The sequence below is a fragment of the Pelecanus crispus genome, chromosome 1 (genome assembly GCF_030463565.1).
Source record: "Pelecanus crispus isolate bPelCri1 chromosome 1, bPelCri1.pri, whole genome shotgun sequence".
Lineage (NCBI taxonomy): Eukaryota > Metazoa > Chordata > Aves > Pelecaniformes > Pelecanidae > Pelecanus > Pelecanus crispus.
The window spans coordinates 65,681,811-65,698,029 of NC_134643.1; the positions used below are offsets into that span (position 1 = coordinate 65,681,811).

The 16,219-nt window shown below is 46.0% G+C and overlaps 1 protein-coding gene across 1 annotated transcript; it reads left to right on the forward strand.

Moving 5' to 3' along the window:
- The first annotated feature begins 870 nt into the window (after positions 1–870).
- Positions 871–10,736, forward strand: ADCK2 (aarF domain containing kinase 2). Its single transcript, XM_009487697.2, has 8 exons — positions 871–1,773; positions 2,509–2,655; positions 4,204–4,332; positions 4,989–5,084; positions 7,134–7,385; positions 8,539–8,667; positions 9,294–9,347; positions 10,593–10,736. The coding sequence occupies exons 1-8, from the start codon at positions 871–873 to the stop codon at positions 10,734–10,736; spliced, it is 1,854 nt and encodes a 617-aa protein (XP_009485972.2).
- The last annotated feature ends 5,483 nt before the right edge of the window (positions 10,737–16,219 follow it).

The following is a 16,219-nucleotide window of genomic DNA, read 5'->3' on the forward strand; positions in this document are numbered from 1 at the left end:
TGACTCGGGAATAAGCAGGAGACCCAACACTGCCATCAGCAGCCCTTCTACGGAGCAGAAAGCCCGGAGTTCAGAGCAAGCCTGGAAAATGAAACAACTCGGCAGCTCTACTGAAATGCCATCATCACCTCAGCAGGCTTTTCCTTTTAATTTTTCATTTCTTTTGCTAGTAGTGATGCACTGTCATGTGCCCTCAAAGATACTTCCATTACTCAAAGCATTGACTATTTCATTAATACCCTAAGGAAATGGTTAATAATCGCAACGCTTCACCTGCATCAGGCTACCGCTAGAAAGCCTCAGCTTTTCCTTAAAAATAAAAAAGACATCACCAGTTTCTCTTGCCATGGGAAAAAAAAAAAAAAAAGGAGAGGCAGCTGCCACCTTGCAATGGCTGAAGTACCCACTGCGTGTCAGCCCCCTCATTTCACCTGTAGCTTGATCCACCGCACAGCTCCAAACAGAGGTAGGCTTAAAACAAAGATGGCGAGAGCCCACCTCAACTGTTAAAAGGGTTGGAGGTGTGAAGGCCCCCAGCCCAAGCATGGGCCTCTTCCCTCATGTCACCAGGCGCCCGCAGGGACGTGAGGGAAGAGGCCTCTTGTCCTCCTCCGGCATAGCCCGAACCTGAGGGGACGCTCCGACTCAGGAGGCTAGAGCTCAGTCAAGCTCTTCCCCTCACAGGCCTCAGGTGCCATCCGTGAGGCGAGAAGAATCACCTCACACTCCTTTGAGACTCCTGGCTCTTTAAGGGGCGGGCCGACGCCGCCGGCCGGCGCTGATTGGCTGGCGCCTCCCTCTCCCACCTCCCCCCCCCCCCCCCCCCACCCCGGACGGCCGTTAGCGGCCGTTAACGGCGGCGGGCGGGCAATGGTGGCGGGCGGTGCTGTGCGGCTGCTGCCGCTTCCGCGTCCCCTCCTCGGACGGGCCGCCGGGGCGAGGGGGTCGCTGTCCGCCTGGGTGACCGCGGGGCGCGGCGGGCTGCGTGCCGGGCGCTGGGTCGCGGTGGCCTTGGCCGTGCCCGCCGGGACCAGTTGGAAGGAGAGGCCGGGACAGCGGGGGCCGGTATGGGTAGGGGAGCGCGGCCCGGAGCGGCCGCCCCGGGGGCTGCTGCGGCGCTTGGGTCTGGTGCTGCGGTTGAGTCTGCGGGCCTGCGTGTTGCTGCTGCGCTTCGGCCCCTTGCTGCTGCTCTACCCGCTGAGCCGCTTGTGGCCTGGCCTGGGCGGCCTGTGGCTGCGGCTGCTGCGGAGGGCGGCCGAAACTGCTGGCCCCACCTGCATCAAGCTGGGTCAGTGGGCCAGCACCCGGAGGGACCTCTTCTCCGAGGCCTTCTGCGATGAGTTTTCCAAGCTGCATGTTGAGGTGAGCCCACACCCGTGGGGCCACACTGATGAGCTCCTGAGGAAGGCCTTTGGCGAGGACTGGATGGGCATCCTCAAGTTCCAAAGCCAGGAGCCGGTTGGCTCAGGCTGTGTTGCCCAGGTGTATAAAGCCTATGCTGATCTCACAGCTATTGCTGGCTCCCAGGCCAAGGAACTAGCACAACGCTCAGAGTTACGGTCCGCTTTTGAAGCGTGGCAAGTGTCAGGCTTTAGAGGCCTCCTCAGGTGGCTGAGGAGGACGACAAGTGAGGAGATGCGGGATGAGCTGAAGCCAGCAGAGTGCTCCCGGGGAAGTCCTGTGAGTGGGATGTCCCTTATGGAGCAGACAGCCAAGCCACTCCTGAATGCAAATCCTTCATCAGCCAGACCTCTCACGCCGGTAGCCATTAAAGTAAGTCATACATCTGGCGGGTAGATGTGTGAAATTGGAGCGTGCTGGATGAGGCCGATCAGATTTTAATTCCCATGGAGATGAGTAGCTGGGTAGGGCCAGTGTGAGAGAAGTGATGGTCGTCCGCCTTGGTGTCTTTTCTCAGCGCTTTGGTTCCAGCCAGCTGCAATCCAGACTTGCAGTGGCTCCAGCTCTTCCCAGCCCAGAGAGCTCAAGTACATGTACTGCCTGTGGCACCTTTGATGTGGCACATGGATACCAGAAATGCCTGCAAGGGTTCAGTTTATATTAAAATAATGAATATTAAACTTGGTTTCACCTTCCAGAAAATGAAACCCCTTCTCTCCTCACATGAAGAAATCTGGAACAGATAAGTTCTTTCCAGCAAAGTTTATTTAAAGAAATCTTAACATTTGAGCTGTTCCAAATATTAGTCAGCACTGCATGGCATGGAGAGGGTGGGAATGCAAAAGCAATGGAAAATGGCATTGGGTGAGACTGTGGGCTCCAGCACAGATATATTCTATTTGAAGATTATAATGTGTTTCTTTACAGCTTAATTCATGGCAAAATGTGAATTCTTCTGAGGACTAGCTGGGGGAAGCCTTGTTAGCTCCCAGTTTTATAGGCTGGGTTCTGTCTATTTGGAATGCATCACTTTAGCTGATTGAAATAGAACTGTCCTTTTTTACAGCGTTTGGGGAGTTGATCTTGCCACCGTTCATTCTTGTGCAGGTCCTGCATCCTGGGCTAGTCCACCAAGTCCAGATGGATCTGTTTCTCATGAAGATGGGTAGCTGCATCATTGGACTTCTCCCTGGATTCAAGTGGCTCAGTTTGACAGAGATTGTGGAGGAGTTTGAGAAGCTTATGATTCAGCAGGTGTGTGCCATGCCATGGTCCCCATGTACTGAAGCAAAACTGCCCTTTGTCTCGCTACTGGCTGTCTCTAACTCTGTTCATACCACTGCTTTTGAAAGGGTTAGATGAAGGCTTGCTTGTTCTTTAGTTATGTTCTTTATTCTAATCAGTCACATACTGTAGGAAAGCTTATATGCTTACAGACTAAAAAAAGCAAAGCAATGAAAAAATTTAACAATCCTTATTAGATTTAAACATCTTTTTTAGACTTTGAGTATGTTTTCCAGTGAACAGCCTGAACATCCAGCTTAGCCATAGTCCCAGTCCTTTTTGCAGCATTGTGAAAGATGAACACTGGTGAGACCTCTCCTTAGGAAAAGAATCTCTCCAAACAAGTGCTTAGATATGTGTGTTTTCTCTTTAATCTTACACATATGTTGGCAATCTGTACTCATTGGTCTTGTTTGTTAGCACTGAGTTATATATATTAGCATAACTAATATAGTTTCACAGAAGTTAATAATACATTTTATATTGTATTGTCATCAGACTCATAGTATCGGTAAAGTTAAGCTTTGCAAACAGATCTGAAAACGTGTCGTGATTCACTAATATTTTCTAAAGACACAGTCCTGAAACGTCCTTACTACCAAACTTATAAAGATTTCACTACAGGCTTAATTAGGCTTATGTTTCTATTAAAATGAAGCATTATCTGCAAAATTAGGTTTTGTGTCTAGATTGCAGAGTCTGAAGTCTGTTATAAGCTTTTGAAAGCCTTAACTCTTTTCTACTATTGCAAAAATATCTACACAGTAAATACATGCTGTAAACTATTGACTGTATTCAGATGTGACTCAAGGTCATTAGTGCCAGTTTAGGCTGGCAGAGCTTTTGGTGCATGTGCTGAAGACTGAGGATTAGGAGAGCATCTGATAGGCTTATTGTAATTTCCTTTCATTTCTCTTGAAAGAACAAGAAGTATTCCTGGGATATTTCCCATTGCCAGATGAGGGAGATGAGGCAAGGTGTATCGTGCCTCCTTGAGCAGCAGCAGCAGGCAGGAGAGATGCCCTTGTGTCAAGGCACTGAATCACTGAAGAGCTAGGGCCAGGACTTTGCATGGTGGATTATTTGGTACACGTTGTGTTAAATTTCTTCCTGCTATGGCTGCCTGTCTGTAAAGCGAGGCTAGGGCTGCAGTTGTTCTACCCTGTCTGCCTGCCTTGCTATTTGGATGGTAAGCTTTGGTCCAGGATCTGTCTTACCCTTGAAAATAAAATAGTCCTGGTCTTTTTTTGAGACACCATGCCTACAGTAAGAGTCGCCCATACTTCAAGGGTGCTGGGTTGTGGGCCATCTGTCACTCAGTCTATTACTGTACCCTTCCATCAGGAAAGTTACAAGCATGTAAGAAGCACCACTCCATTCTGTTTTCATTCTGGCTTTCTGACTGTTTTTTTTGGTATTGAGTATTGCACCGTATGGTCATATCCTCATACAGAATCCTGAAGATCTAATTCTAATTGAATCTAATTTCCAACCTGCTTTTTCTTTTTCTCCCTTGAGATTGACTTACGCTATGAAGCCAGAAATCTGGAGCGCTTCCGACAGAATTTCCTAGACGTCGATTTTGTGAAGTTTCCAACTCCCCTTTGGCCTTTGGTAACGACAGATGTTCTAGTGGAAACATTTGAGGTAAGAATTGCAGGGTCTGGGAGCTGTGGTAGCAGTGAGAAGGCCCTTAGGGGAACATGCCAAGGAGGTGTTTTTTTGAGAAGGAGCAATCAGAGGCAGAAGGATGCTTTTCTCTTTTTTGCTTGAAGAGATTGGTGTCCCTCCTCAGTGTCTCTTCCACTCTGTTTGTAAGCAGTGCATCCCAGAAGACAGGTGGCAGACAACTCCATAGAGAAGTGAACACTTGGCCTGAAACCAAGCGGACCAGCAGTGTGTCCAGCCACCATGCGCTTGCCTGTGCTTTGCAAACCAACACCACACTTCAACTCTCCTCTGTGGTGGGTCAAAGCAAGGAGCTCAGCCATCTGACACTTTCTGATGCTTGCCTCACTTCCCTTGTGGATGTTTGAGTCACAGACCAAAGCTACTCTCAGCCTTAGTTTTTGTGCATGTGATCTTGGCAAGAGTATTTCTGCCCCAGGCTATGTCACACCCTCTTTCCAAAGAACAAACCCTTGCTTCTCTTATGTTCTCCATCACATTAGGTACAGCCTCTATCGAGCAGGTCCTTTCTAGGGTGGTGTTACCACCTTCCCTCAACTCCTTGCACCTAGGTAAAGGTGTGGTTGAAGGTGGGACACAGGGTGTGTTTGACTCCAGCTCCATCTTTATTTCAGGAGAGTGAACCTATTTCGCACTTCCTGCATGCAGAGATTGCCGCAGACCTGAGGCAGAGACTTGCAAAGATGGGCATGGACATGCTGCTAAAGATGGTAGGCACTTGGCTGAGGCTGGAAGTGAAGGTTGTTTTCCTGCAAAGCTATTCAGTTGGGGTAATAAGACAATATGGCTAAAGAGAGTACCTGTTTGCTTCCCATGTCTCCTACCCTTCTTCCCATGGACTCAAAGATAGAGCTGTGCCTTTTGGAGCCAGCCCGTGGCTGCCAGGTATCTTGTGGTAACCCAGGACTTGGGCTGCTAGGGCACTGTGCAGCTCCTGAAGTGGCAGAGGGAGGGTCTGTACTTCGTGCACAATGTAACACAAGGTCTGAGTAAAGCCTGGGCTGGATACACCGCCACTGTAGACTTTGACATAGAGCGTCTTCCACTGCAGGAGGGCGATCTGGTTGCACACAGGAGGGTCTCCTATGCAACTTGATCAGTGCATTGCTTAGGAAACCCCGTAATCAATTTAATGAATATTCACATATTGCCCAAGTGCTATAAAGTGCAATGTAATTAGCAAATATCTTGCTCTCCACAGAGACTACCGGTGTGGCTCACAGGGAAAACAGCTAGCTAGTTTCTTCATTTATTGACCCCCTCCTCCAAAACTACCTTTTTTTAAGAAAGAATTAAATATGGAGTAAAGAAAACAAACCTGGACAGATTCAGCTTATGATTCAGCTTCTGGCTGTCTAGTTCTTTTGTGGTCAAAATAATCACAAATGATCTGGAAAGGAGTGTTGAGAGGTGGCACAACTGGCTCGTGAGGCACCATGAGAACTAGCGGGGAAGAGTTGCAAAAGAACCTCACAATACTGAGTGTGTGGGCAGTAAGCGTCAGATGAAATTCAGTTGATAACTGCAACATCATGCTAGGGCAATGGCAAGGCCTGCAGTTCTGACTCCCTGTAGTACGACAGACTCGGAAATGGCTTTTACCACTTAGAAAAGCAATGGTGGAGCTATAATAATTTTATGCTAACATCAGATTCAATGGTTAGGAGTAAAGCAAAGTCCCCAAACTTTAGGAGTAGAAAAAAAATTAAAGAGCAAAGAAACAACATAATGGCTGCAAGTAAAACAAATACCTGTTTCTTGAGTACTCTGTGCAGTTCTAGTCCCCTCACAGTCCAGGACCCTCCATTTCAAGGGCTGTAATAGAACTAGAAGAGGTGCAGAGGAAGGCAGCCAGGATGATTACTGGTGTGGAATGGCTTCCACACAGGAATGGTGAAATAATTTGGACTCATAACTCTGGAGAGCAGAGAAATGAGAGTAGCTTATGACAGATATATATGCAGTCATGGGTTCATGAGAGTTAATATGGATCTATTGTGTATGGTTTCTCGGAACAATGAGGACATAAACAGAATTATCAGAAGTCACTTTTCCAGGCAGCACCTTAAAAAAAGGTCCCTTTTTCACACAGCTCTAATTATTTACGTGGCAATTGGACAAATTCATAGGAGAAGTCTATCAAATACAAAGATAACCTCCTTGGGCTAGGAAGTCCTGCAGTCACAGGTTGCCAGGAGGGTTAATGGGGAAGTATTTGTGCTTGCCCTCTTGCTAGTGCTTTTTGCTACTAACTGCTAGCAGAGGCAGAGAAGTGCTACATACATTTGTTTCCTCTTTTCTTGTTTTCTCCTCACTTTTCAGTACAGTTGTAATGTGGGTTGATGTCCCAGACTAGACAGACTTAACCATTCTCTATAACCCATACCACTGAATGGCAAATGGCCTGTTCTTACTGCATTGCTCTTTGCCAAGGCCCACCAGCATGCATCCAGATAGGGTTAATTGCCAAAGAGCACTACTGTTCCCTGCTGGGACTCCTGGGTGTCCTACCTGACCTCTAGGAAACAAAGACGGTTGCTTCACACAGCTCTGCTGACTCCCCTGGAGTGAGTAGCACCCATGCCATTTCAGCACAGCTGGTCTCCAGCAGAAGCCGTTTGCTGTGTTGCTGCCTAGGGTGGTGCACATTAGTAATGACAGTGAACAGACCAGAAATGAACCTCTGCTATTTGCCTGGCAGTTCTGACGTGGGCAGGTTTGGTTGGAATGAGCTGCTCTAAGACTTGCCCATACTCTAGGTCTTTGTTGACAACTTTGTCCATGCTGACCTGCACCCTGGGAACATCCTGGTTCAAGGCACGGCCCACGTCAGCACCAGCTGCAAGGAGCAGACAGCCATCGTGGACCTGTGTGACACGCTTGTGGTGGAAGTGCAGCCGCCCCTCAGGCGGCTCTGCCTGGTGCTGCTGGATGCGGGGATCGTGGCGGAGCTGCAGAGCGCCGACATGCAGAACTTCCGGGCAGTTTTCACAGCTGTGGTCCAGGGCCAGGTAAGGTGTCTGTCATGGGGCTGTGGAGCTCAGGTGGGGGAAGCATTCCACACATGTTCCCTTCTGCAGCCTTGCTGCAGCTTGTGCCCTTCTCCATTTTGCTGTTGCATTGGCGTCTGTAGAGAAGAGGAAGCAAAACAGGTATGGGTGGAGGGGGGTCTGACCTCTGCCAGGCTTCTCTGTGTAAGGGGAACTACTTTATCCTCCTTCCCGCTTATTTAAAATACAACTCTGATGGATTAGAGAATCCAGTGCTGATGTCTTCTGTTCATTCTGAGAACAAGCATCTGTACTCATACTTGCATGTTGCTGTTTCTCCACTGTGGGTTGGATGGCTCACCAGCATATCTCAAGAGGGACATGTTTTAACTTGATCTGTTTAATTTGTCGAAGCATACTGAGGAGTCGGTGCTAAACAGTGTATTCGGGCCCATCCTGTGCTGCCAGACTTACTTCTCAGCTACTAAGCAAAAACTGCAAACATTTGATTGCAAGTCATTCATGGCTCAGGCTGGGTGTAATTCATGATCCACAGGTGAAAAACTTCTGTGCTGTGTCATTGCCAAACCTGGGGTCTCTAGCTGTGCACATTGCTGTCAGACATGTCTTCCAAGAAGAGCTATAAAGCCTCTTGCAAGTGAAGCTTGGGTATGGCTTCCCCCCCCCTTTCTCACCAAGCATCTGCTGGCATAGAATCAGCTCGTTCTTCCTCTGCAGCTTGCAAATGGAAGGTTGGACTTAGCCTGTAAAGGAGGTTAATAGATGCCCTTCTTTATGCCACTGTCTCCTCTGCTAAGAAGAAAATGCCAGTCCTGTGGGTTTTGGTTTTCCCCCTGAAACTTCTCCTGACTGCCTGAGAGATATCTTTGTTGTGTTCTACCCTACAAGACCTTCAAGAAAAATAAGTAGGGTTTTGCCAGATACCAGCTAAGACTTTTGGACCAGTTCTGCTCTTCCTGTACCTGGTTCTGTTGATGCGTTGGGTCCCTGTTGATGGAATGGCAAAGCACGGCCCTGGGAGTTCTCCCTGCACTATGCCTCCTCCAGGGACACTTGCAGCAGAGGCCTTCCAGGGACAGTGATGTGCAGCTCCCTGTAGGCCTGCTGGCACCAGTGACCAAGTTCTGATTCTCCTTTTCAACTTGTTTCACAGGGGGAGAGAGTGGCAGAACTGATCCTTCATCATGCCCGTGCTAACCAGTGCCAGGATATCGAGCGATTCAAAGCTGAGATGGCGGAACTAGTGACCAAGGTCCGGGGAAACACTGTTGCCCTAGGAAAGGCAAGTGCACAATGTTCCACCCTCACTTACCTGTAATTCAGTGCAACTTGGCTTTCTGAATGATCCATGTGGAAAGGCCAGCTCTGGGCTCATCAGCACCACCAACCAGTACTGGGTGCTTTTAGTCTCTCAGGTGCAGCAAAAGTCCATAAAATCCTTTCTTATTCCCTTCTAATTAAAAAAAGCATGTGTGTTTGGTCGTTTGTTTTTTGGTTGTTTTTTTTTTTTAAATCTCTAACATCTGCAGCTCCCTGTGAGGAGTTGCTGAGCCTGATGTTACAGCTTGCGTCCTGTTAGCTAAGGCCAGCTTGGGCACTTCAGAGAGCGTAGTATGGTGGTATTGAGCAAATTAATGCATGTTGTGTACTGCTGTGAGGTCGGACGTTCTCAGCCTGCCTGGGCTGGCAAGTAAGCAGAACCATGGGTCGCAGCTGAACTCTTTATCCCAGGCAGGGTGGAGGGGATCATACCTTGATGTTGGGTGTTGTTAGCCCAGTAATCTTGTCCCACCACCAGAACCAAATGCTAACAAACACTCAGAAGAATCCTGCCTGTCACTCATGTGGCTCAGTCTTCTTGACCACAGTTTTTTTGATCAGTCGTTAACTTCTCCTTTTGTATTCCAGCTTCAGGTGGCAAGTCTCCTCTCGAATGTCTTTAAACTGTTGATGACCCATAAGGTGAGGTCCTGTCACTGTCTGCCTTCAACAGCTAGAAGTTCATTTGGGGAGGGAGAACTACTGGGAACACGAAGGGCTGACAAGGAGGGGGACTGACTTCTGAAACAAACTGCTAGGAGGGGGCCTGCAGCAATGCATCCAAGCGTTTCTCAGGTCAAGATACATACCCTACCAAGGCCAGTTTCTGTTTTGTTGGGTTTTGTCTTAATATGGCACTTGATGGTTGATATTACTTACTAAAAGGAATGTTTCTGTAACACATAGGTTTTCCTATCTTTTTTTATAGTCCCTTAGAAGCAGAAAATGAAATCGAATGTATGTTCCACTTGTATATCACCGCATGCTTTCTTCCCTGGACCTCTTTCTTGATATGAGGTTACATAACAGCACTAGGCCATTTTACTGGTTTGTTAAAGGCCTGAAAAGCAAGAAGTTGTTCACAGAACAGAGATTCCTCCTTATAACTGATGGTATTTGGAGGATGAGTTTCCATGGTTGCAAACAACTTTGGAAATCGACAGAGCTATGGCGGCCTGAACTAGAGGAGATGAGAAGGTTGTCAGCCACAGGGCTGCCCAGCTTGCAAAGGGCAAGCCCTCTAAACATTCTTTAGTTAGAGGTTTTTGTCATTAAGCCTCATTAAGCTGGTTTCTAATAACATGAAAGGGCCTAAATGTTATTTAGGCCCTTACAAAGCAAGTCCTCCCAACTCTGTGAATTCTTAATTCCCTGGTATACCTTGAAACAACCCTGGTGCCTGGCTGGGGGTTTGGGAGTAGTTTGTTCACACGCAGAGCAGAGGATTGCTTCCTCTGTGATCTGTGGGGGTCTTTTGTGACCATTCAGAAGGTGAGCTCCCCCTTACACGAGTGCATGTGTTCAAGTATGTAGGATACTACTGCAACTTACAACTGCATTAGCGATGGCAAGCACTGCTAAGCTCCTGCTATGCCAGTATGGGGGGAAAAAAAAAAATCCCATGCCCCTTCTTGGAACTGAAAAACAAACTCTGGGATTCTGTTAGGGCACTTACCCTGAAACTGTTGCCTTATTTTTGGGCCTGCTGCTGGATTTCAGTGAGTTCTGAAACTCCAAGTGATGGAGTTGCAGTGTTGTTTCAGGTGTACATATGCTCTCTCCAGCCTCTTCCCTCCCCTCTCAGCTTAGCCAGTGCTGGTACCTCTCTGGAATGAGTTCAGAAGAAAATAAGGTCCGCTGAGTCCATTTAGTCTCTTGTGGTTCTAGGTGAAGCTTGAGAGCAATTTTGCTTCCATCATCTTTGCCATCATGGTTCTGGAAGGCCTTGGTCGTTCACTGGACCCTGAACTGGACATCCTAGAGGCAGCTAAACCACTGCTCATCAAAACTGCAGCTTCTGTCCTCAAATAGACTCTTGTGGTGCTGCCCTCTCACTCTGCAGGGTTACCTTGTGAGCTGACAGAGGAAGAAGCCGAAGGTGAGAAGTTACGTGTATCTTGGGGACATGCCATGCGGTGGTTACTCTCCATTTATTTTGCCTTCAGTTGTTTCAGCCAAGCACCGGGCATGGAATGATAAGAAGGTCTATTCTAGAAACCAGGAAGACTTCGCGCAATTGGCAAGTTCTGACTCGTTACACAGTTCTAAGAGCTGATGTGCTCTGGTAGTTTTTAAACTATCATGTAGTTTAGGTACACAAGATCACTGCAGCCTGATGAGAAAAGCAGTCTTACTTGTCTAAAAGTCTTTAAAAAGATGTTCCTTGATCAAGTCGGTTTTGAAATATATCCGGTTAAATATTTAAAGTTAACTTACTGACTTACCTGCCACTGTGGTATGAGAAATGATGTTCTAACACCACCTAAGCAACTAATTCAGGCTGAAAAAAGCCAATAAACCTTTTTGTCGTTTTTACTTTTAACTTCTACTTTTATTGTAGAAGTGTCCTGAAATACTGCAGGGAGCGGTCTGTTCTTAGTCATTTTGGATGATAAAAACAGACCAGTCAATTTCATTTTTTTTTTTTTCAAACTTCTGTACTCTAGCACAATACTATAGGAGTTTGGATTATAAACAGCAAAAGAAAATATTTCCCTAGCCAGAAAACCTAATTCCATAATAAAAAACAACTTTTTGGAATATTTGTACTGGTCTTAGTTTTTTTTCCTGAAGCTTAAATAAAAGTTGTGGTTTCGTTCCCCTGCCCCATGTGCTTCCTTCCTACTTCCCTTCCCCCTGCTCCCCTAGTCTGGCCCTAGTCAACTCAAAACCTTAACTAATATGCAAACTCTTGGTTTTTGTTTCCTCTAGTTTGCAAAACAAGGAGTCCAAGCATTTTCCTAATGGATGGAAATCACATTGGGAATGTTTAAAATTAAATAAAGCCAGCAAAAGAGCTAGATCATACATGGTTTTTTACAGTCAGTTATTTTAATAGTAGTATTAAAATTATTTTATGGCTGTATTTTAATAGTGAGAAACAGAGTCGATGAACAATTTGAAATAATTTAATACTAAATATATTCCCAGATACACTGTATGTGAAATTGCAGCAGCACAGGGTGTCTGCAGTGCTCTGTTTTCAGGTGGTTAAGCAATGAAGAGAAAGTACATAAGTATGGTGATTATAAAATAATGATTAATGACATATAAATGAAGTCTGAAAAACAAGTTTAGATTCTGCTCGATATATTTCATGTACTTTCCTTTAATTATTATGTATTCCATTTCCAAATGTGTATGGATAAAAGCAGCAGTAGAGTTTAGTATCTCTTAAATTTTAGGCTTGTTTCTGTAAGTCTAGTTAGACTTAAACTCATAACTAGGTACGCTGTTGTCCAACTAGCACGTGATTTTGCATAAAAGAGAATGATACCCGAACTTCACATTAAGGAAAATCTCCATGTGTGGCCAGCACCCGTTTTCCCTTGGTAGTGGGTGTGCCCCCTCCTGTTTCCACCCAGCCGGGGGGTCGAGGTGGTGGGCACAGCACTCTGCGGCCTGCGCAGCCTGGGCTGAGCCCATCAGGTACGCAGGTCTTGGGCACAGCCACCCATGTTCTTGCTGAGCAAATTTCAGCCAGCTTTTCTGGAGGCTAAACAGAGCTTAAACCAAGTGATAGAATTCCATGTCTAAAATGCAAAACTGTGCTTCACATGTAGTTTCCATATATGCAGCAAGTTACAATATTTTCAGACCTTAATTTAAACAAATAAGCAAACAAACAAAATGTCAAAGCCTTGACCTTATATATAGGTTCATCTTCCTTTTCCTTTTTTTTAGACAAAAATCTCAGGATGGTTCATGCATATTATGAATCCTGAAGTTAAAAATACCCCTTGTAGCTATCAAGGTCTCAGAATGGTTTGTAAACATCTGGATGAGAGACTTTAACTGTCTTTTTGGGGAAAGCTGAAGGCATAGCCTCTCAGTTATCTCTGGAGGAACACAGTCTGAGACTTAATGCTAAGAAACTGCTGGCCATTTGGAAGACTTGGCAGAATTTCAAAGGAGCTCCCTTTTACAGGTTTTCTTAATTTTTTATTTTTGGGTTTTTTTTTTTTTTTTTTTTAGAAACTGCTGTTACCACTGGTGCTGTGTTCCTGTAAAAGGGGTGAATTTTTATAATACTTATGTTTTTGCTGAGTGATGTACCAGAAAATGTGTAACATATTTCTAAAGTGTACACAGAATGTCAGGCAACAACATTTAAATTTTGTATCTAGTTTGGTTCTAGGTGTTACTTAAAACAAAGTATTGCAAATAGTATATATACTTTAGCATAATTTTGTCTAAAATAACATCCTTTGATACAGCTCTGAATGTTCCAGCAAATAAATTGTGCCATGTCCATTCTCCTTTCCTAAATACCCACATGAAATGAACAGTTGCATTTCTGGCTACCCAAAGCTGGTAATGGTGTTCTCTGTGACACAGCTGCTGTATTTTGTACCTCTGAGGAAGAGGGACAGCACTTCAGGATGTGACACCCATAACCTCCTCCTCCCCTTTGTGAATGAAGGCACCTCCACTCCTCAGCGTACAATGCATTAAAAACCCCCCCTCTTCTCTCCTTTCCTGTTGCAGAAAACCATCTCTTGATGTGCCCTGCTGTTTCCTTTTGAGGAGGGGAGAAGCCGGTAGCTTGCCCACAGGAGTGGCTGATGCCACAGGCTTCATTAAGAGAAGTCAGTAATGCACTTAGAAAATCAGGGGAGTCATGAGCAAGTTGCATTGTGAGCTCCGAGCGGTAACTGCTTTTTACCCTATAGCCTGAACGGGGAACTCTTCTCCTCCTATAGTGCCACTGGCTACCTTGGTTTCTTACACAATTTGTTAACTGTCAGTTTACCAATTTGTTTGTCTTTGTAGCATTCTCCTCATTTACTCATGGTGAACAAAAAGTCTGTTTATTCAGACCAGGTGCCCTACCTGCAAAGATAATTTGAGCATCTTTCTGACATAAGATTTCCTGCTTTTGGAGACTGCCAGCCTGAAAGTGAGATTGTAGGCAAAACAGACCCCCCACCAAGCCCACCGCTGGGTTTGGTGATTCTCCAAAGACAGGTATTTCAGGGAACAGACATTTTTCTCATAACAATGCCCAGAAAGGGTGGCTTGTCACCAAAAAAAAAATCTTCCTTTTTGCATTTTGGGCTTCTGTAAATCATTCCTCCTTTAGGGGAGTGGCCTACGTATTCCAAGCAGTACGTATGCCCTGACAGCAGAAGATCTACGCTTACCTGAAGCCCATGCTGGAGGGTTCCAAGTTGTCTCACCATGTTTTGTGAAGCACCTCTCGTGTCACTGGATCCCTGCCCTGCCCCCTACAGCAGTTTTGGCAGGAAGTAGCACAACTTTGTCATATGTATGGGGACTTATTCCCTACGGCTCTCTGTAACTCACGTGCAATGGGACACTTGAAAGAGTCAGTTGTTAATAATGGAAACTGCAGTGGACAATTTGCATTGTATTTTAGCATGTACATTTTCATTGCTGGAGTTGTGTGGGGTTTTTTAACATCCGCCTGGTCTCCAGCTCTCCTTCCCCATATTTCACGTAACATTAACATAGCAAGGTAAGTCATATGACGACAGCATGACATAACTACACTTCCTATTTTATGTGGTCCTTGACCTTTTAGAAATGTACTCTTCTGGTGCTGCTCTGGAAGAAACACAACAGGGCAGAAAGTTCCCAGAATTCAGCAGCAGAAGCCTTTTCAGGCCTGTTATTTAATTTCCCTGCAGGCTAATGCAGGACATACCCGTGCCTCCACCACATCACCTGAGGGGCTCGTTCCCGGGGTATTTCTTCTGACTTTCGTTCTTGTTCTTCATCTCCTACTCTGTTGTATGGCCCATGCCCTCACATAACTGATCCTTTCTCTGTCATTTGCGTCTTGAAAGCAGCCACAACCCGATGCCCCTCTGGCAGGCTCTAGGTATCGTGCACTTTGAATCACTTCTGTAACTCCCAGGCCCTCTGTTGCTCCACTGGGGATTGCCCCATGACACTTTCACCAGCCTCAGACTACAACACTCGGCACTACAGGGGCTGACTCCTTGGGCTCCGATGGAAAGAGCCAACCCCCTTCAGATGCCTTTGGGGCAGAAACTCGGCCCTATGGCTGTGTTTCATGTTAAATACCGAGGTAGCTCTTGGCTGCAGAGTTGGGTCTGACAGCAGGGTCACTGCACATGTGTAAGACAGAAGAACAGTTTGACAGAGGTGGACTAGAATAGTAACTCCAGAAAGAAAGGCATGTAAAGGACACAGCAGTGAAAATGCACTCTGGCTGCAATGAGAGGGTGATTAAAGACCTCTCCAGGAATCATAATTCTGCTTCTCACAGCTGCGCTCAGGCACCCAAGCTCCAGCACACTGACTCACGCCTGCAAGATACAGATCAGGTCTGTGAACTGCTCGAGGGCCCGCTTACCCACTCTGCAGCTTCCTTACGCTAGCAGTGATGCCCGGAGCATCAAAAGATTCTGTTCTCTGAGGTACTGCTGGAGGTCACGGAGTTTTTGGCTTTCTTTTTCCATCTTCTGGCATGAACGGTCTCTGCTCTGGAATAGTCTCCCTTTGGCAGCCTGCTGCTGTATTTGTTGCCTGTCCTGCTTCTGTGATTCTTGTTCTAACATCTCCTGCCGTGACTGCATTCTGCTCCTGAGAAAATCCTACATAAAAATAAAGACATTTACAATTGTACAGCCAGCTTTCATGCTGAACTTCATCCACAGTTACCGCTGGCAGAAGTCAGAAATGGGTATAATCTATGGAAATTCATTCCTTGCATGCAGAAAGACTCCTTCTACCACAGAGATGGAGAATTTTGCTTCCCATCTTTTATCTTTTAAAATGTTAAAAAAATGTTACCCTTCATTTATTTTTCTCTAAATGATATAGTTATATTGATACATAAAACAGGTGAAAGACAAATACTCTGGATGGTGCCACTGCTGGAAACACGGTGGTACAGCAAAAACATTTCTGGACTTGCCCTTACCAGCCTCTCTTTCTCTTGTTCAAAGCTCCTTTCATTGCGTTCTACCTGCAACTCCTCTCTTTGCAAACGCTGTGTCTTTAAGAACTGCAGCCTCTGACTTGCCTTCCTCTTCTCCTCTTCAGACAAGAAGGATTCTTTCCTGCTCCTCTCTGCCCTGGCAGCCTGGAGCAGTGCCATATGCTGCAAAGCTCTGTCTTTGTGCTCCAGCTGTTTCTCCAGCCCTTGCAATGTTCTCTGATGCAATCGTTGCCTGTTTCCAAAACAAAATTTCTCAAATTTCTCAGAAAGAAGGAAAAAGAAAAGAAAAAGACAGTGCATAAGACTCAAAGCAGATATCCTGGCAATCTGTGCTCAGTTAATATTCCAGAACTCTTTGTTAGGT